Source organism: Rhineura floridana, chromosome 6 (genome assembly GCF_030035675.1).
Source record: "Rhineura floridana isolate rRhiFlo1 chromosome 6, rRhiFlo1.hap2, whole genome shotgun sequence".
Taxonomy (NCBI): Eukaryota; Metazoa; Chordata; class Lepidosauria; order Squamata; family Rhineuridae; genus Rhineura; species Rhineura floridana.
The window spans coordinates 132,840,569-132,862,059 of record NC_084485.1 but is presented as its reverse complement, the minus strand read 5'-3'; the positions used below and the strand labels follow the sequence as shown (position 1 = coordinate 132,862,059).

At 39.6% G+C, this 21,491-nt stretch overlaps 1 protein-coding gene across 3 annotated transcripts; it reads right to left on the bottom strand.

The window, feature by feature from the left end:
- Positions 1-588: 588 nt before the first annotated feature.
- RNPC3 (RNA binding region (RNP1, RRM) containing 3) lies at positions 589-20,374 on the bottom strand. 3 transcript variants are annotated; one of them, XM_061633854.1, is made up of 15 exons: positions 20,071-20,373; positions 19,281-19,328; positions 15,973-16,091; positions 15,092-15,175; positions 14,037-14,148; positions 12,481-12,549; positions 12,184-12,323; positions 11,213-11,338; positions 7,861-7,997; positions 6,950-7,129; positions 6,651-6,745; positions 6,509-6,567; positions 5,637-5,769; positions 4,013-4,090; positions 589-803 (listed from the first exon to the last, which is right to left on the bottom strand). In XM_061633854.1, exons 1-14 carry the CDS (start codon positions 20,239-20,241, stop codon positions 4,031-4,033), a joined length of 1,533 nt encoding a protein of 510 aa, XP_061489838.1. In that variant the 5' UTR covers positions 20,242-20,373; the 3' UTR covers positions 589-803; positions 4,013-4,030. The 3 variants fall into 3 exon arrangements, with proteins under 3 accessions (XP_061489838.1, XP_061489839.1, XP_061489840.1); XM_061633855.1 differs by lacking the exon at positions 589-803 and adding an exon at positions 810-1,869; XM_061633856.1 differs by lacking the exon at positions 589-803 and having other exon boundaries at positions 4,087-4,116; positions 5,676-5,769; positions 20,071-20,374.
- Between the last annotated feature and the right edge of the window lie 1,117 nt (positions 20,375-21,491).

The window sequence follows — 21,491 nt, the reverse complement described above, 5'->3', positions numbered from 1 at the left end:
GAGATAATTGTTTTTATATATTGTTATATTGTATAATTTGTTTATATTATGTTATTGTTTTTGCCGCTTAGAATTCTTTGGAACTGAAGCGGGATATAAACTTTTTAAATAAATTAATAAAGCAAGGAGAAAAAGCCCTCATTCTACCACGTTATTCCTCCTGAATTTACTGGTGACTGTTTTTAATGCACAGATTCTTTTTAGATTTGCCTAGGTGGAACATACTTTAATGTCCAAAGGTAACTACAGAGGGAGACAGACTGGGATAGATTCAGTCATTCCTAACTTAATTACCGCTACACTTCAATGCTTACATTTCTCAATTGGGGGTAGTTCTTGTACTAACCTTCCTCTTCCATTTTAAGATCGAACATGGGGAGTTTCCAAATATAAGCCTCAAGGCCCCAGTGTCCAACATGCATAGGGATTCAAGTGTCTTAGGGAAGTGGTTGTATTATGTGATGGAATAGGAGAATATGCTTGTGTGCTGAAAACAGGGAAGTAGAGTGGTTGCATCACATTTTGTCATTTGTCATGTGAAAACTTGAATGCTTTGACAAAGAAAAAATAGAAACAATGCAAAGTGAATAATTTATTAGATCTTTAATTGAAATATTTTTCACATCTGCTATGTGACTCGCTGCAAGGCCCTCATTGTTTAAAAGTACAGAACACACCTAAGGTTAACAGAGTATTGTGTTGAGTTTTAAATACATGTTAAATGCTTTTACGCACTGTTGAATAGTTCAGCTGATCATGCATCTTCTTCCCAGAGCTTGAAAGACATGGAACTCAAAACGAACCTGGAATGATTTAAAGGTGCATTAAACGACACATCTTCTTCAACTAGAAAGCTTAAAGTTTTGGCTAACGATTAAAAACTGAGGCTTAGTTAAAGAGATTTTGTAAGCAGAATACTGCTCACAGGATGCTCACATTACAAGTAGGGGCAGGGTGGCATTTTTTACTGATTCTTTCTTCCTTCAGAACCTCCTTCCTACCTGGTTAAGCTGCTCCAGAGGGTTGGATGACTCCTAAGAACAGCATGGAATGGGGGGAGGGGGGTTGGAGGAAAGTCAATGAAAATTGCTTTCCACATCCCATCAGGAGCCTCCACTGGACTGCAGTTCTTTCTGTAAAAGGGAAGGAGCCCATCCTTTTGCAGAAGGGGAAGTTCAATCCTGAGTACTAAGTGATCGAACCCTAAGACTGTGTCTGGAACAGCTAGATTTTACTGTATTGCCTAGAGAAGAGAGCACTAGCCTAGGGGCAAGTTAGGAAGAAGCAAGACGAGCTAACGTGAAGATTACAAATTTAATTTGCTCCATTTATACTGTTTCATCCGCTGTTTTCTATCCAATATGAGAGACAAAAAATAAACAAACAATAGCTAAACTATAGGTTCATAATGAAAGTATCATATTACTTTACTATGGGCACCCTATTTTTCCCAGTGGTCATTATGAAATTGGAAGACTGCATGGTGTAATTTAAATATATAGTTGAGGTCAGATCTTCAGTTGGTAAACAGCATTTAAAACTCTACCGACGTAAGCAGAGTAGTTTACACTTGCTGAAGGTCTGGCAGCCCAAATTGTGCTGCTCAATATAAGAAATAATCTTAAAAAAAGTAATTCCTAGAAACATCCATGGGTACCCTGGTAAATAAGCTCAGGTTAGTAAAGTGACAAATTGCATTACTGGGGATCTAGTAGTTGCCCACCTAATGCAATACTAGAGAAGAACTCTAGAACTTTTTACCAGAAAAAAAAAATATATATATATATATATACACAAAAAAAGGATACAACAGGAAAGGATACACTTTGCATGACACAGAATTATTGCAGTATTTACGCAGGAATGTTTCTAAAGAAGAACAGCAGAATGTGGTTTAATCCTTTAATTCTCTGTTACAGTTTTCATTCTTTAGACTGCCTATTTTAAAATAGTGGTCTTTTTTTTAATCTTCAGACTAAACACAACAGGAAAATGTGTAACAACTGAATAGAAAACAATAAATACAGTATTAACTATTCTATAAGTACAAAGCCAGAGCACACAACAGACTTTTTGCTATTTTTAAAAGCTAAGTATTTTTGTCTCTAGTGTAGCCGTCAAAGAAGGCTCTCTGGTAGAAGCTAGCCAATACCTCCATATCTGTGCTATAATATGTTGGTACGGTCTGGCTCCAACTCTGCTGCCTATCCAGCTATACCAAATATATCTATTCAAAATGTTTTCAGTGAAATGAGGCATCACGAACCCCCTCATCAGAGGACAACTTTTGCCTGCTACTTTGCACTCTTTTAACATAAGCACAGAAATACAAATTGGGAAAGAGCAATTTTCATCACATTCATCTTCCTTGAACAGGGCATACTTCCTGCCTATGGCATCACGCAGCACACTTTTTATTTTGGTGAGATCAGGGGAGGAGAGAGGATTTCCTTACACTGATCCTTGAAGAGGGACAACCTTAGAATTGAGGAAGGCAACAGGGGCTTGCCTCTACTTTTATGCTGGCTCTTGGAGGTGCTTGGCCCACCTTCAAAGCTCAACAGGAAGTCACAATCAAGAATCTACCCCTCTCCCAAAGTGTAGTTGAATGGCCAAAGGGTACTTGGCAAGCACACTTTTTAGCTGGTTACCAAGCCTATAAAACCCTGGAAATACGACATATCCATCTTTAAAAAGTTTCTGCAATGCATAGGATACATTATTTTCACCTGTAGCTAGCTTTGCTATTAAAAAAAACCACTGACAGCAATTATATAATCATTTTCACTTAGAATATATAGTTATGGAGGTCAAAACACAACAGAATGCAATTTGATTTATAAATGTTAAACTTGAACAAGATCTTCAACCTGTAATTTTCCAGTTAATAATCATAATAAATTCTACCTTACAGGCTAGAATCTAAAAACAAACGTTTTGGTCATGGAATGTATTGAGGAAAACTCTCAAAACCAGGGCAATGCTTGGATATGCTTTCAGATGGCCATCTGTGTAACATTGTACATTCAAGCGAGACTGAATTGATTAGATGCATCTTTTTTATATGCATGGGCATCTGCATCTAAGGCACCTGCTGTTATTTATGTACAAATCACATCTTCCAGAACCACTTTCAAAACATGCAATGTCATAAATGACAAAGCCATTCAAGTAGTATTTTTACAATTAAAAGTTTTAAATAGCCTAGGAGAATAACAACCTGATGTTAAAAGATAACAGTTGTAGGCACCAGGCAAGCCTTTCTGGGAGAGAGTGCCAAGTGCAGGACACAAGTAACAACTCCATCTAGATCAGGGCCAGAGATTCCACTGTTCTAGGATAGCCGTGGAAGAGACACCAAAAGGACTGGTTCGTTTGTGATCTGACATTCGATAACTAACAATACAATGCATGCAAAGGATTACAAAAAAATCTCAGCCAGATATAAAAATGTGCTGCTGTGTTGATCAAGCAGAAGTTATTAAACTAGCTCCTACTGGTGCCAGGAACTAGGCCTATTTGTGACCAGTATAGTAAACCTGTGTCTGGACCATACCACCTCACACACACACTGATGGAATCTTCCTCAACAAAAAGAAGATTCCTCTTGCACATAAATAAATAAATTTATTATTAAATTTATATCTTGCCCTTCCTCCCAAAATGCACCGAGGACAGCAAACAACAAATGGTAAAACACTAAAAACATCTTAAAAACAATTCCAATACAGATTCAAAATACCTTAAAAAACAATTCCAAAACAAATTCAGATGGCAATAAAATTAGAGTATCAGGAAGAATGCTAGGGTGGAACCCTTCTTTCTATCTAGATTTTTACATCAAGCAAGTAATACAGAAGAGCATTCAATAATCTAAGCCCCTCACCGGCAATATGAAGTGGTACAATTCAGATACATACAGGTTTACCACCTCAGAGGTAGTAGAGCCATAGTCTCTGTAATTTTCTAAAAAAATTATGAAGACAAAACAGAATACAAAAGAGTGACTTACCTTCAAGGTCTTTTCGCCTTATCGTTTTTTCTTCTCTTCTTTGGAATCCAGCTTTGGTCTTGCCGATCGAGCAAATTGCTTGGATTTTATTAAGGAAGAAAAGTCTAAAGGTAAGTGTTAGCAAGAACAATGTATAAGCAGCAGAAAATTGTGCAAGAAACAAAGACTACGGGACATAAATATGTTACAAAATTATGGTATTTCTTATCTTAGTGTTCATTTATTAAAATTAAAAAATTGATCAGTTGTTGAATAAACTGATCAAGAAATGGAGAAAATCCATCTCAATTTGTCTTCTTAGCACTACAAATAAAAAGTTAAAAGAATTGTTGCTACGTTGATACAACCAAAAGCAGGAGGGGTAATAACATCTGCAATTATCTGAATAATTAAATTTTAAAGTTTTAGTTCCTTTAACTTCTAAATACTATTGTTGTTGTTGTTGTTGTTATGTGTCTTCAAGTCGAATACAATTTATGGCAACCCTAGGAATCAGTGACCTCCAAAAGCATCTGTCATGAACCACCCTGTTCAGATCTTATAAGTTCAGGTCTGTGGCTTCCTTTATGGAATCAATCCATCTCGTTTGGCCTTCCTCTTTTTCTACTCTCTTCTGTTTTTCCCAGCATTACTGTCTTCTCTAGTGAATCATGGCTTCTCATGATGTGTCCAAAGTATGATAACCTCCGTTTCATCATTTTAGCTTCTAGTGATAGTTCTGGTTTAATTTGTTCTAACACCCAATTATTTGTCAGTTTTGTGCATGCCACTGAAGCTTAGGTGGAGAAAGGAAACTTAGTTACTATAGGAACTAGAAACTTAGCAAAACTTTACTGCCCTTCTAATTGGTGTAGAGGTGTGGGGGGGGAGTTGGAGGAGTATATCTAAGTGAAGCAGGCAAGCCCTGGTCCACACATAATGCTATGCTGAGCTTTGTGCTCTGTCCTCCTGCAGACAGGCAAGGTAGAGTAAAGCAAGAGAGATTGAGCAGGGTGCACCAGCATACTTTCATTCATGATAAGCTATAGATTATTTCTGACTATGGCTTACTGCAGAGTGGGGAAACCTGTGGCCCTCCAGATATTGTTGAACTACAACTCCCATCATTACTTACCATTGGCCATTCTGGCTGGGGCTGATGGGAACTGGAGTCCAACATCTGGAGGGCCAGAGGTTCACCAGCCCCAGCTTAGTGTTATGTCCAAACTGGGCTAGTAACTGTTTAATCACCGCGTTTCAAACTTTTTAGACAAAAATTAATTAGTTGATGGTTTAATCATGGACCGATGCCTTGATTTTCAACCCATGCCCAGTTGCCTCTCCACTCAACCCAGTACGAGTTGACTGTAAAGACGACCATAGGAGACAAAGTTAGCTGACTGTTTTAGTGAAGACAGCTAGGAAAACGAAGGTGTTCCTTTGGTGACAGCAGAGACAACCACAGAAGGGCGAATAGTAGGCTAAATTAGCTGGTTTGTTCCTAGAACATAAATGGGGAGAAATAATAGGCAAAGAAACCTCATCACCTCATCACCTCTGGGCATGTACAAGACGAAAAACAAGTATCTGAAAACAGATCTACGATTCACTGAAAATGAACCAAATCTTTTGGGGGAAAGGATACAACCACCATGGGTTTGTCAAACAAAATATATCCATTTACTTCTTTCAAAGCCTTTGCAGCTGCCTTTTCATTAGGAAGCCCAATAAATGCTTGTCCTTTCATGCGACCTTCTTTCATTAAGCGTATATCAAACCTAGGATAAATCAAAAGACAGAAATGCTTCAGTTTTTCAGTTCCCCAGTATGTATCCCAATAAGTGAAGGAACCATGATTTGTTTAATAGTTATCTCAGTTCACATATCAAGAGTCAACAGAACTACACGCAAAGGGAAACAGCTACTAGTTTCATCGCCACCTAGAAGAGCCCTACTATATAAATAGTCTGCCCAGGCCAAGGTTCCTACAAGCTTCTGATAAAATATGGGCATGATTTAATGTTCTACTGAAAGTTGATACACAGCATTCTTCAGTTGACACATATCTCCTTTTCCTCCGTGTCCCCAATTTGCAAATCTTTGTTCCCTTATTCTTATCCATCTTCCCCATTCTTCGAATTCCTTCTGTGGTCTACAGTATTCTTACTTCTTCCGTGTCCTATTTTGTTTCCAGTGCATCATTTGTCCCTCTCCACAATCTCTTTTCCTCTGCCACATTTCTTCTACTCAATCCTCGTCACACCGCCTTATCCCTCTATTGCCACAAGAATTCCTACAGTATAACCCCTTCCCAAGTCTTTCTTCCTTCATACCACTCCTCTCAGTCCTTGATGTTTTATTATCGTCTAGAATCTTCATTATATCCTGAAGCTAAAGAGAGGGGCGGTGCCAGGGGGAATCCTCTACTGGAAAATGGGTGGAAACATACAAGTTAATTTGGCTCACCCAGTTAAGAGCAGCTCAATCTATGGACAAAACCACCCAGCCATCACTTACATTATACGTTCAGTTTCTGATGAAAAGTTCACATATCTTCCAAATATAAACTTCAAGTCCTGGGATTAAAATAAAAGCACAGCAAAAAATGTTAGCAACCCTGTCAAAAGAACCAGTCACATTGTGTTTAATTCCTACTTACCATTTCCTGAACTTGTTTAGATAGATTCTTCACATAAATTCTACAGTTCGGCTCACCAGGCTCATAATTTCTGAAGACAGATAGGGTTTGCATTTCTTGGGCACAGAAAAAGGAAGTATATTTGTAATCTCCATTGTAGACAATATCCTTACTTAAATCTTTAAATCTGATTCTCAATAGAACGTATGGATTATGCCAAATATCCAAATCAATTGAGCAATATATTCAAACAAGCTCAGCACATTTTAATAAAGCATCTACAACACCTGCTATAAAAACATTAGCCATAATAAAGTCACCTTTTCTAGAGACTCTGCCCTTTTCTAGCTTTCTTTTAGAAACAAATTCTGAAGGTATTTCATCATCATCATCATCATCATCATCTTCCTCCTCCATTTCCTCTTTATGATTGGAACTGGGAGCAGGGAAGATTTTTCCAAACCCTGCATTAGATATTTCATCAAGTGCTGCATAAATGTCTAAGTAAAACAAACAAAGAACATTTAATTGGGATATGATACTGAGGCATAAGTGACACCAGCCAAATTAAATACCAGATATATGCTACAATCCAGTGTAGATTTAACATGTTTAAGCTCAGTGATGTCAGTATTTAAGTCTGTGTTGGACTATCTTCATTGTTAGTAAAATAGCGAATGTAGCATCGTAAAAGGACCAAAAACAAAGGCTACATTGAGACACTCAGAATTCAACAGAAATTTACATTGGAATGTACATCTGCAATTCTCAACAGTCTTGCAGATGAAAAATCTCATCATACCTACGGAACAATGAATGGAAATAGCTTCAACAAGCATGATGCCAGCTCTAAATTATAATACTTAGCATTTATATCACATATTAGAATGTTCAAATACAAGTCATTACTATTATTTTCTCCATAATGCATATGGGCACTCAGAGAGAGTGATTTGCCTAAGGCCAACTAGGGCGTTCACAAAAAGAGACAAACTAGGCAACTTCCTGATTTGTAGCTCAGGCAGTAGCCTTATACACACTTACCTGGGAGTAAATCCCATTTAACACAATCCTATGCAGGTCTACTTGGAAGTCCCATTGAATTCAATGGCCCTTCTAAGTAGACATGCATAGAATTGAGTTAAATATCTCAGCCACCACATCACCCTTGCTGCCAACTATAACACTCCTTACCATGTAACTTTTACATATATAGATACATATTGCATACCATCATTGTGCTCCTTCTCCAGGCTTTTCTGAAGAATGCCAGGGGTCTCTGGAGAAAAGTGAAATTCAATTTTTTTGAAACCTACAGTCTGCGGCTGCTCAAACACATCTGAAGGTGACAGTGCCGGATGCATATTACTGTTGAAAGCACAACATTAAGTTCATTTAAAATTTCTTTACAGAATGAATTTCCACATGCATTTATTCTTGAATAATTTTAAATTTCTTTAAAGGGATTTTTAGTCAAACTGCCTTTTCAGCAACTTTTTCTGTTTTAAATGGTACGATTGCAGGTAGTCTAAAAGCAATGTAACTCTTTAAAACATCTAGCAACTTCTTTTGATACTTTGTTTTTTTACTTGGCTTTGTGTACTATAAAATCATATGGAAAAGCAGACAGCCAGTTCTTAAATTAAAATTACTGAAGAAGTTACTTTGATTTCAAAAGGTCACTGTTCAACCAAATGAGAAACATAACTTTTATTCATTGTGTATGAATAAATACTGGGGTACCATTTCTCATAACATAATGATGTTATAAAGAGTTCAGTCTCACACGTTTGCACTAGCTAAACAAAATCCTAAGAGTTTAAGGGAAATGAAAAATATATGTAAAGCAGTGGTTCCCAACCTTTATGAGCATGGGACCCCCTTTATAAGCTCAAAAAAATTGTTACCCCCCACACACACTAATTGAAAACATGGTGTATGGCAAAATCACATCTCAAATATCCCTTTCCATAAAAACCTCCCTGCAGACATGAGGGTGTTTCTTTCTTTTCTTAATGCAAAGGTTCATCAAATTGGTATCCCCTCCCCCCACACACATAATCTGAAGATGAACAGTCCTGTTTCCCAACACCAGTAGGTTACAGTGTTGGTCTAAGATCCAGGTTCACATTCCCATCCAGCCATGAAACCCACTGGGTGACCTTGAACCAGACAGAGTCTCTCAGCCTGTCCTATCTCATAGGGTTGGTGTGAGGATAAAATGGAAAGTGGGGGGGGACAACTATGTGCACCACCTTGAGCAATTTGGACTAAAGGTGGGATATTATTGCAATTAAATAAATACATTTCAGCTGTGGTATGTTAACCCCCGCCTCAGCCAACCTGCTGAGGTTTTTAAATTAATAACAATAATAATATTAAAGAAGCAGCAATGTGGCAGTGGTGGGGAAGCTAGATTGTGAAGACAAAAGGGTGGATAGACTGAATAGGGCGAGTTAGTGCTTTTAGGCCTTGGGATGATCATCAGAACTGATGACTTGGTTAGCATACACTTGGGGAATGAGAACAGAGCAGAAGACAGATCAGCGCTTGCACACACACAAACACACCTGCCCCTCCTGCAAGTATCTGCAGACATGTGTGCATTTGGGCACATGGGAGGGAGGAAGCCCTCACCTGCCGCAGCCTCTTGGAGAGACTGGGGGAGGCAGAGTGTAGGTGGAAGAAAGGGGGGATGCTGGCACACACACTTAGCCTCAGAGATGGGGGGTGAGCAAGTCCTGAGCTTCCTTACTGCTCCTTGGCTCTGTCTGGGCTGAAGGCGAGATCTGGGCAGTCTCACAAATAAGAATAATTTTTAAAAGGAGATGGCAGAGAATCAGGAGCCAAGAAAGGCAGACAGGCTAGCTGTCAGAAAGGAAGGGGGAAAGCATTATTTGCTTGCAGCCTTGCTCCTTTTTGCTTCATGAAAAGCCCTCGTCCTGAGTAAGGGTATCAGCAGCAGCAACAGCAGCAGGGCAAGGAGATGGGAGTTGGTTATAGTAATCCCCTCTTCTTCCTGTAGCTCCACCCTCAGCCTCCTCAGCATCCGCCACATTTTATAGGCAGAAGCCTGCCTTTGGCACACCCGAAAGATGCTCTGGCGCTTCAGCAAAAGTCCTCCCTTCTCGTTTGGAGCACGGGGGAGGTGTCGTCTGCAATGGCAGTGGGGAGCAGACCGTGTCCAGGGAATGAATGAGGACTTTTAAAACATAATAATTCATTTCTTTACTGTTTGCGGCCCCTCTGGATTACTTTGTGGCCCCCCTGCGAGTCATGGCACCCAAGCTGGGAACCACTGATGTAGAGTACATTATGATGCAATTTGACAATCTAAATGGTAGTAGAAAAGGGTAATACATTTTAAAGCAACTGTACCCCAGTTAGATTAAAAGGATTTTACTTTTTTAAAAGTTCAGGCCATCTGTTTTCCAGGTTTGGTTTTTGTCAAATAAGCTTAGGAAAAGTTATTGACCTTGATTCATAGATTTTTCAAGTGTAGCTTGATTTTAGGTTGTTTTTATCTGTTTTAATTATGTATTTTAAAACTATGTAACCCACCCTGGGACCTTTGAGTGAAGGGCAGGGGGAAAAATTAAACAACGACAGCACGGGTTACCCAAGAATATTTATGCACATCAGGTAAGATAGCCCTCCTCACCCACCCCCAACCACCAAAACGTGACTTCACACTGTCAAAACCTGTTAAGTCATCTGTTGATTAGGGGCTGCACATGAAGGCCTGATCTACCAAGCACCTCTCTGCACACTAGGGGGCTGGATGAGATATTTGTTCACCCCACACAGCACCCTTTGGGGAGTTGGATGGCATCCAGCAAAGACAGGCCTGCAAAGGACTGCTTTCATGCATGGATTGCCCTTGCTAGATTAGGCCACTACGCTACCCAGTTGTGATTCATTTTACAAGCAGCAAGGGTCCATCCTGTGCACTGTCTATCTCACACGACTCAACCTAAGACTTCTAAGAAGATGGAGCACGAGATACTTGTTATATGGCAACATCTGGTAATGCATACGTATGTCTACATTTGAAAAGACCCATTACAGCATTATGGTGAAGAGAACATGCCCTCAGCAGTTATGGAAGACATGACAAAATTCAGTACAGATCAAGACACTGTGGAGCTAGAACAATGGAGGATTTACCTCATTATCTCTTATGCTGTTATCTTTTTAGTGATAGTTCTCTGCTGATTTCACCATACATTTTAGGAATTAGCAGAGACTTTGATTTCTGCTAGAACGATCTCAACGCCCAAGCAAACTAACTTTTGTCTCTGTCAATAAGGTAATATGAAGCTATTGCAAAAAGGGTTGCTAAGCTTGCTACAGGCAAAATATATGAGTAGTATATCTGTAAGACTATTGTTCCTTACTGTGACAATATAGCGCTATTCACTTTCACAGAGTATGCTAATCTTATTTTTATTTGTTGAATATTTCTGATAGCCAAATTCAGCTTCAGTCAACAAATAGGAAATTCGGTCAAGATATTTAGTAGAAAGTGCAAACTAAGCAGTTATTACATGGCAATATTCTATATTAAATACTCATGTCAATACCTGTGGGGAGCAAGTAGGGAGATGTTTAATAAGTCTTTTATCTTTCTTCGTTTTCTTGTACGATGCTGCTTTGTTGATATCTGCCGTTTGGGTTGAAGGGTAGCTAATTCCATCAGTTTTGTAAATCTAAAAAGTAACATTGAATACATGCTATTATGTTATTATTAACATAATGATTATAATAGAAAAATGAGCTTTTTGATCAACATTAACAAAAATCAATCCTCAGTATTTTGTTTTTTGAAAGAAGAATCTCTTTGATAGATGTCTGGTTCAGACAAAAGGTGTTGGTTCTCCCACCCTGATCTGCTAGAGGGAAAAGTGAGGAGGAAGTAATTGGTCAAGCTCTCCACTTCCCTAAAATGATCCTGGCAAATGAAACAGAAGCAGTAGTAGCTGAACTGTACGCTCGTACATTTATTCACATGTAACATTTAACAAGTGTACAGTCTCTGTTATATACACATTTGCTGCCAGTAAAAGAAAATGGCTTCAATGACACTTATTAAATGTGTCATTGAAGCAATTCCCTTTTACTGGCAACAAGACAAGGCATGCTGGGTCTGTTATACTTCCTGAAACTTTCCTGTCAAGGCTTATATTCAACTTAAAGAGTTTTGGCAGAAAAGGAAATGTTTTATTATTTTCATTTTTCCTGCAGATGTTTAAGTTTTTAAAATTAAAACACCAACTGCTGCTGCTACAGCAAAGCCTCAGGCTCTCCCCGGGGAGGAAAACTAATTGCTCACAATCAGCTCCACGTGGACAGCATGCAGGAAGAGTCAACACGTCAACAAAAGACCTCTTTCTTCAGGGGACCAGTAGACGTGGTGATCACCACGTGTAGACTCTTTCTCAAGAGCAGATGAACCCAGGTACAGGGGGCTTGTACCCGGATTCAGAGTAACGTGTGAATACCCCTAAGGATACCAAGTCTTACAGGGAGTAACTGGCTGTGGAATATCACCAACCTTTCTTTTTCTTCTTCATCAGCACTTTCATACTCCGATTCATCTTTGCTTGATTCTTGACTGTCCTCTTCTTCCGGCAAAGGAGGCTCCTCAGGAGGCAAAGGTGGAATAGGTGGAGGCAACGGGATATATTCTTCATACTAAAGTAGAAATAAAACGCAAACAATCTGATATTTGAGTAACATTTGACAGTTCAAATGCAAGACCTATATATCAGATTTTAGAAGCAAAGGCATCTTAAACTACATACACAATGTTGCTTTTATTCACTACATTTCAAGCAATAAACTTTCATACCATGGGAGGTTGAGCAGTAAGTGGCCCAAAGGGAGGAGGAAGGTTCATTTTGTTCATAAGATGCAAAACCTGAAATGTAGCAATTGCAACTTAGTATTAATATAACACCCAAGTATTCAAAGTGTTTCGCATAAACATGCGTCTCATCCTTATAACCAATAATATTACCCCCATTTTTCAACTGCACCGAGAAACTGATTTCTTGCTACAATTCTTCAAGTATTGCACAGACACCAAAACATAGAAACTTGCAACATAAAACATAAACTTGTGTTTCTTACAGCCAACAGCGGAAAACTGTGCTATGAAGAACAAAATTATGGGACGCTCTCCACACACACAAAAATGGAATTCTACAAGTAAAATGTGTTATGCCAGCCTGGCAAAACCGGATTTACATATCTATCAAATGTGATTTATTTATGGATTTTTTTCTCAAAGAGGCAGGATGCTGGGTTAAAATAATTTGGTAATACAAGGGAATGTACTGACGATTATCATGACGACAGAAAGGGTGCAAAATCTTGAGCCACGTGTTAAAAACAATACTAAAACTAGTTTCAACATAAAAGAAAACATGGAATACAAGCTTACCACTGTAAAAGAATGGACCAAAGCAGAAATTTTAAAGAACTATATACTTTATCACTAAAGAAACAGATTCTGTATGGAACACATATTTTCTTACATTTATATCCCACCTTCTCCTACCATGGAATCCAACACACATGGAATACATGTGATTCCTAAGCAAGCCATCCATCCAGGCACTGACCAAACCCAGACCTGTATAGCTTGAGCAAGTTAGTGGTCTCATGTGCTTTCAGACCATACCTTGTAGTTTTGGTGTCTGAAAATAGTGCTCATGAAAATAGCGCCAAAGGTGAAAAAATAACTCTTGCTGAAAGAGATGCATAAGCTTTTTTGTAGTCAGTCACTTTCAAATTCATCAGTGCCACCACAAACTCAAATTTGAGCCTAGGGATGGATCATTTACAGTACAATCCTATACACGTCTACTAAAAAGCAAGCCCCATTGAGATCAATAGGGCTTTTTCCAGATAAATGGGCATAGGATTGCAGTTTTAGGGCCCCTTTGTTATTGCGCATTTATGATTATTTGTGCTCATGATGCCATCAGGGCAATAATATGAGATCCCACGTCCAATACTGTTTGGGCCTGCAAAGATTTTGGGGTGGTCACACTGCTTCATTTCCAATCAGTGCATATCCCATAGCAGCCTGCTGGAATTCTATATTTTTTTGTATCACTGACGTTTGTATTTTTGTTTATCCTTTTGCTGCACTATAGCCTCCCCATCCCTGAAAGCAATAATGTGGTAGCATTGGCGAAGCATCTCTGAACTAAAGCAGAATAAACCTACTACTAAAGCACTATTACTGTGTCAAGAACATGTAGCAGAACGCACCCACAAAAAAACACCATTCTGGAGGGGCCTTTAGTAAACCATTTACAATTGGTTAAAATAACAGTACAGCAATACCAGTAGAATATTTATATCTTGAATTCAAGTGAGAGAGGGATCTACACTTACCTGCACATAAAATTTAGGCACACTTGCCAAAGCATTTGCTATGTTGGTTAGAATTGCACTGGAGGGTGGGGGATATCGATATTTGAGGCAAGAATTTATAGGAAAAGTTAACCTGTGGGAGAAAGCAGCCAAGCTTAGTTAAAGAGACAGGAAAAAACCCACAAACATAAAACCTAACTTAAGAATTTATTAAACCAAAACCAGAGGTAAATACATAGAGCTTAAAAGCAGTGAACAAAGAAATCTTTAGCTCACAAACCAGCAATTCTACAATATCACAGACTTACCCTGAAGCACCTTAGAATTCATATATTTACTGATTCAGTAACTATATATCTGTCCTCCTCCATTTATTTATTTCATTCTTAAGCCCTCCTAAATCCCCAGCCAGGAACACCCTGCCAGGGTTCAAAGAACCATGTAAATAATTCCACTTACCCTAGGATTGTCATTGTCTTTCTTCAACGGAAGCCCCCAACACTACACAGCAAACAACTTTTTGAAACCAGGGGGAATTTCAAAGGCATATTGATCATAGAACTGTTTCACACACTCACAGTTGCTTTTAAGATCCCAGCCCATATAGAAATACCAGAAACCTCACATCCTAACACACCTCAGCAGACAGAAGTTTGTGGAACCCTCTGAAAATCAATAGTGTGGCAACCTTTTCAGCAGATAAGCCTCCTCTGGAGTTTACCACATCTAGTGCTAGACTTCAAGTGTTAGTCTAGGGATAGCTAATGTTGGCCCACCAGATGTTGTAGGACTGCAGCTCTGACTCTCCCTGACCATGGTCAATGGGAGTTGAAGGCCAACAACGACAACTGAAGAGCCACAGGTTAGCCACTTCTAGTCAGTTGTAGACAAAACATACTAAGAAAGGGGTAGCTTAGATAGTGATATAATTATAGGAGTAGAGAGGGTGTTGTCCAGTCTTGGATACAATATTTAAAAAGTATTACTGATTTCTCATGCATTTGCCTAAACATGCCCCACAGACTAGGATTCACCATAGCAATTTTTGTCCGCACAATCAGAACTCAAATACTAACCCATGGTTAGGAGCAATTCCACTTTCTATCCTGAGGCAACTTAGATCTTTTTGTTCCTTTTCTTCTTTCACTGGGTCTTCAAGACTAAAACACACACAAAAGGCATTTGCTACATTATATAACCTGTGGCATGCTGAAATGACCCTAACTGTATTTGGAAACAAAAAGCAGTTTTTAAAAATCCATTCATCAAGACCAGTTTCTAAGTTGTACAATCCCAAGTAAACAACAAACACCATCATCTATTTGAGAAAATATATCAAATGAAAAATAGTAGTAGAATTAAACATATTACAAAATAAATAATCAGTTATGGAAATTTCAATGAAATAATTTAATTTAGGCTCACAATTTTGAACCCCCACTTAAAATCTATTTTGTTCAAATATAGAGCACTACTTTTTAGTAATTTATATTCCTATAAAGGTGTCCAATGTAGATATATAAAAATCTGTATTTTTTTATTCTGCTTAGTTCTTTTCTGATTCTACTATGTTTTCTGAGCAAAGAATCAAACAGAATTGTCCCTGCAGTAAAACCAGCTTCTTCATTCCTATTCCTTGACAATCTGCACAAATTTTGTCTTTGAATAGGTAGAGATATACCCAGTCTCAAGGCCACATGGTAAAAACAGTGTGAAAAGGAGTATCTGATATGTAATTGCAGAGGTAATCACTCCATTTACCTGGGGGTAATCCCCATAGTATTCTGTAGGTCTTACTTCTTAAGAGGCATGATTAGGATTATACTATAAATCTAAAGTAGTGATACAATGGGATTTGAACACACAATCTGGGTACTCCCACAGCAAAGTCTGAAGAAGTTTTTTTGGCTGATTGTATAAACCTACTGAATTTGGAAATACAACAGTATCCAAGTACCTTTTGTCCTTTTCAGATTGAGAAGACTGGCTAAGCATACGAACACTGTCTTGGTCTTTTGCATATTCAACTACCAGAGTGTGGCCTAGAAGGTTCAGCTGGTGCAATCTTGACAAAGCCTTCAATTGAAAAGAACACTCTGTTAAATCAACTGACATTTAAATTGAATTTCAAGACAAGTCTGACCCATCAGCCCCTCTTTTCAGCTCTTCCTTCTCCCCTCTTCCAATTTACTTTGCCCAAAACTAGTCATCATGAAGGGAAAAACTTCTTTACAGGAGGTCAACATCCTTCCATTTAATCTTTCTTAATGACCAAGATAGTAGGCTGCAATTCTATACCCACTTACTCAGGCATACACACCGCTAACTCTGCTCTTCAGGCAGGCTTTTGGGGTTGGCTAGATTTTATCTGCATTGTTTTTAGATTTTAATGTCTAGGTATTGTATGCCTATTTTGTACGTCGCCCAGAGTGGCTGGACAGCCAGCCAGATGGGCGACTAATAAATTCAATAAATAAATAAATAACTCAATGGGGCTTACTTTTGAGTAGACATGCATAAGACTGCACTATTAATGTCTACAGGATTTAAACACTTTTTTTTGCCAGTTCTAGAAGGGGGGACTGAAGCTTAAACTTCTATTCTGATGATGTAGATTTACTGTTAGATTCATGGTTTAAAAAGACCATTAGAATCATCGAGTTGGAAGGGGTCTATAAGGCCAAGTCCAACACCCTGTTCAATGCAGGAATCCAAATTAAAACGTACCCAACAGGTGCCTGTCCAGCTGCCTCTTCAATGTCTCTAGTGTGGGAGAGCCCACCACCTTCCTAGGGAATTGGTTCCATTGCCATACTGGTCTAGCACTTAGGAGGTTTTTCCTGACGTACAGTCAAAATCTGCCTTCCTGAAACTTGAGCCCATTATTTCATGTCCTGCACTCCAGGATGATCGAGAAGAGATCCTGGCCCACCTCTGTGTGGCAACCTTTCAAGTAGTTGAAGAGTGTTATCATATCTCCCCTCAGTCTCCTCTTCTCCAGGCTAAACATGCCCAGTTCTTACAGGCTCTCCTCATAGGGCTTTGTTTTCAGTCCACTTCTTGCCCTCCTTTAAACCTGTTCATTTGTCTGCATCCTTCTTAAAGTGTGGTGTCCAGAACTGGACTCAATGCTCAAAATGAGGCCTAACCATTGCCGAATAGAAGGGAACTTCACATGATTTGGAAACTAAACTTCTGTTAATGCATCCTAAAATAGCATTTGCGCTTTTTGCAGCCACATTGCACTGTTTGCTCATATTCAGTTTGTGTTCAACAACAATCCCAAGATCCTTCTTGCATGTAGTATTGCTGAGCCAAGTATTCCCCATCTTATAACTATGCATTTGGCTTCTTTTTTCTAGGTGTAGAACTGTGCACTTATCTGTTAAATTTCATTCTGTTGTTTTCAGCCCAATGCTCCAGCCTATGAAGATCTCTTTGAATTTTGTTTGTCTTCCAGGGTATTAGCTATCCCTTCCAATTTTGTGTCATCTGCAAATCTGATAAGCATTCCCTGCACCTCCTCATCCAAGTCATTAATAAAAATGTTGAAGAGCACTGGACTGAGCCCTGCAGATGTATATATAGGTTATAGATTTCCTACTCCAAAGATATTAAAAACTAAACTTAGACAGAGGGTTTAGACAAAAGGAGAAGAGGGAAGAAGCAAAGTTAAGACAACAATAAAGGGTTTGTATGTTATATTCGCTAAAATGTGCACTTTTATGTGCATTTTACCTAGAATGTGCAATTTTTTGTACACATTCATTGACTGGAGAACAGCATTTCAAAATTTGGATATACCTTGTATTTGACTTAATTCATTTTAACTGTTTTTAACTTTGTATATTTACTGTTTTAATTCTTTATGATTACTTTTGTAAGCCGCCCTGAGTTCTTTAGAAAAAGGGCGGGGTATAAATATTTTTAATAATAATATGTCACAATGCAGAAGTGGCTGCTATTCACTCTTAAGAAGAGCAACAAAATACATAACTAAGCAAACTGTCAATTGATTTTATCTATTTATTTGAAATCTTTTTAGCCTACCCTTGATTGCAATACAATACCAGAGTGGGAACCTAATATAAATTAAAATTAACCAATATGATAATAAACAGAAAAATATAAGAGGGGCAGATAAACTGAAAACAGGAGTTAACAAGAATAATGAAAATCTGGTCAGGCAATCATTCCCTGCCACTGCAAGGCCTGAGAGAAAATATGGGCTTTTAATTGCTGTTGGAAACTCATCAGCATCCATGCTAATCATATTTCAAAATATGGGTATTCCATAATGTGAGTGCCACCACAGAATAAATCCTGTCCTTGGTTACTACATAATAGATACCATTGCTTGGATGAGGAACAACCCGGAGGGCATCCGCTTCCAATTTGAATGCACAGAGAGGTTGATATGGGTGGACAAGTTCCTTTAAATATCTTGGTCCCAAGTTGTTCAGAGATTTATTAAGTCATAACAGTACCTTAAATGTGGCTTGGTTGCAAATCAGCAGCAACTGTAACTCTCAGGATTGGCATAACATGGTCCCAAAGAGCTGAGCCTGTGAGAAGCCTAGCTGCTGCGTTTTGTACCAAATGCAATACCCACTCATCCTTCATGTGGACTATAGTACTGGACTATAGTACTGTAATATGCTCTATGATGTCTTTAAGATTTCTCTAATTTATAATTTGATTTACTTCAAGCACTCTACAGAAAACGTGAATATTTCAGAGCAGGCCTGAAAAGCTGGTGATCCAACTCCAGTTTAGCAGTCATGTACGGCAGCCCACCAGCAAGTCAAATGATTTTCTATTTTTGCAATGTTGAACATCTAGCAGGTGGCCTGTATCTGCATGGTGGTTCACAAATTAAGCAGGCCCGTTTTAGCATTAGGTTCTAGCATGTAGACATCAGTAGTAAACTCTATCATCTCCATGCTAACAATATTTGATTACTAAAGCATATTTGCTCTTTTCCAGCAACATCGGTATAACTATTTAAAGCTTCACTGAGGAATCCTATGCATTTTTGCTCTAAACCAAGTCCCTCCAATTTCAATGGGGCTTATTCCAAGTGAATAAGGAAACGATCAACAGCCTTGTAGTGCAAGTCTCAGAAATAAGTCCTATTGGATTCAGGTAACTGGGATTAGGATCACAGTTTTAGACTTCTCTTTAATATTTAGTTCCTAAGACATATTGAGCTACAGCCATGAAAGAACACAACATAAAAAAATCAGTAATAGTCCTAATACACACCTGAGCAGCTGTATTTTCACTGGGAAAAGTAGCAAAAGCTGTGTGTTTCTGTGGGGGGGGAAAGAAGACCAAACATCAGTTTCCTGTATAAGCAGAGAGAACATTAACATGCAAAATATCCAATATACTGCAGCATTTTTTTATTATGAATATGGATCCATCTAAAGCCAAAGCAGGAAGGGCAAGGTTTTCTCTCCAATGTCAGAACGACAACACTGAGAAACATAAAGACCAAAACAGAAGTATTTCCTTTTGGTGCACTGCCTGCCTGCAGCAATTCTTTTAACCTTTAGGGCTGTGTGAATAGAAGTAGCCGTTTCCAAGAACATTAACTCCTGAATTTTTTTTAAAAAAATATTTATTACATTTATATCCCACTTTTCCTCGGAGGAATACAAGGTGGCACACAAGCATGGCTCCCCCCCCCCAATTTTATCCTCACAACAACCCTGTGAGGTAATTAGGCTGAGAGACTGTGGCTGACCCAAAGTCACCTAGCGAGCTTCATGGCTGAGTCGGGGGATTTTAACCTTGGTCTCTCTCCCAAGTCACGGTCCAACACTCTAGCCACTACACCACATTGGCTTTCATGTGTATATTATCATAGCTGCAAATGAAGTCATAGAACCATACAGTAGGATCGGGAGCTCTACAGGCTATCTAGTCCACCCCCTCCTCGATGCATGAAACCCTGACAGCCTCTCTCCTCCACAGGGAAAAAATGTTGCCTACTACTGCTTCGTGGAAAGGCCGCCATCGTCTAGCCAGGGCCAAGCCATTTCTTTCCTACCAGCCTTCCGTGGTCTGAGAGGACCCGCACAGACGTAGCCCCGAAGTGCCTCAGCAAATCCTCCTTCTCCGCAGCTGTCAACACGGCGGGCAGATGTCGCACCAGCAGTATCCTGCTGCTTCTTCCTGGCCGCAACGGCCGGCCAGGCTCCTCCGAGACGGGCGCCGCCATACCGTTAACTGAACACTGCGGGACAACTCTACCTGGCTGCGATTAAACTGAGCATGCGTGCTCAGTCACAAACTCCTTAGGGAAGGAATCCTCGAAGATTTGGCTTAAGCGGGTAAACGGAGGGGAAGAATCTCGCGAGAATGAGCGTGCTCCGGAAAGAATCTAGGCATCCATGCCTAAAGAGATAAAGTCCTATCGCTGTTTAAATACTACCTACGGTAGTAAATTGAACCACTTTCCACTTTACTCTCTGGTAAAGATACACGGTCTTTCCCCCTGCCTATGATAGTAACTGGCATATTATTATCACCATCATTTATTATTATTGTTATTCCATAGAATATCTATGATACCTAGAGTATCACACCGGATGGCTACTTTCAGTTCAGTAAAAGGTAAAGGTGTCCCCGCACTTGTAGTGTGAGTCGTTTCCGACTCTTAGGGTGATGACTTGCGACGTTTACTAGGCGGACCGATGTTTACTAGGCAGACGGTATATATGGGGTGGGATTGCCAGTTCCTTCCCCAGCCTTTCATTACCCCTAAGTATATGCCGGTTACTCATTCTACCGACCACGGATGGATGGAAGGCTGAGTGGACCTCGACCCCTTTTACCGGAGATTCGACTTCCTCCTTCTGTTGGAATCGAACTCCGGCCGTGAGCAGAGCTTCGGCTGCGTTACCACCGCTTACCACTCTGTGCCATGGAGTTCAGTTCAGTACCGGAACTTTAAGTTGTTTGTCTATCTGTGATGGACTCTAGTTGGAAAAGAGAGTGCAAAGTCCCTTCGAGCTGAGCATGCCAGTGGGCGGAGGAATACCCTGAGTTCAAGTACTGGCGGTAGTTATCCTAAGCCAGAGGTTTTCAAACAGTGGTCCATGGATTTCCAGTGGCCCGCAGCGTGTCTGGAAGAAATGCAGGAGCGGCAGCTGCTCCATCGCTCTAAGGCAGTGGTTCCCCACCTTTTTTTCACAGGGACCACTTGAAAATTGCTCGTGGTTCTGGCGGACCACTCAATGATTTTTCTGCCTCTTGCAATCATTGTAATGTGCTGTGTTAGATGCTGTACGACTTTTACAGAGCAACCCAACTCACGGGAAGCCAGCGGAAGGGGTGCCAGTAGAGGAGGAGCCGGCAGGAAGGTCCACAGCATCCAATTGCTGTTTGAGAGCCTTCGGGCCAGCCGAACAGAGGCTCAGCCTGGTGCTGCGCGCAGGGACTAGAAAGTAAAAGCTAGCCCTCACGAAT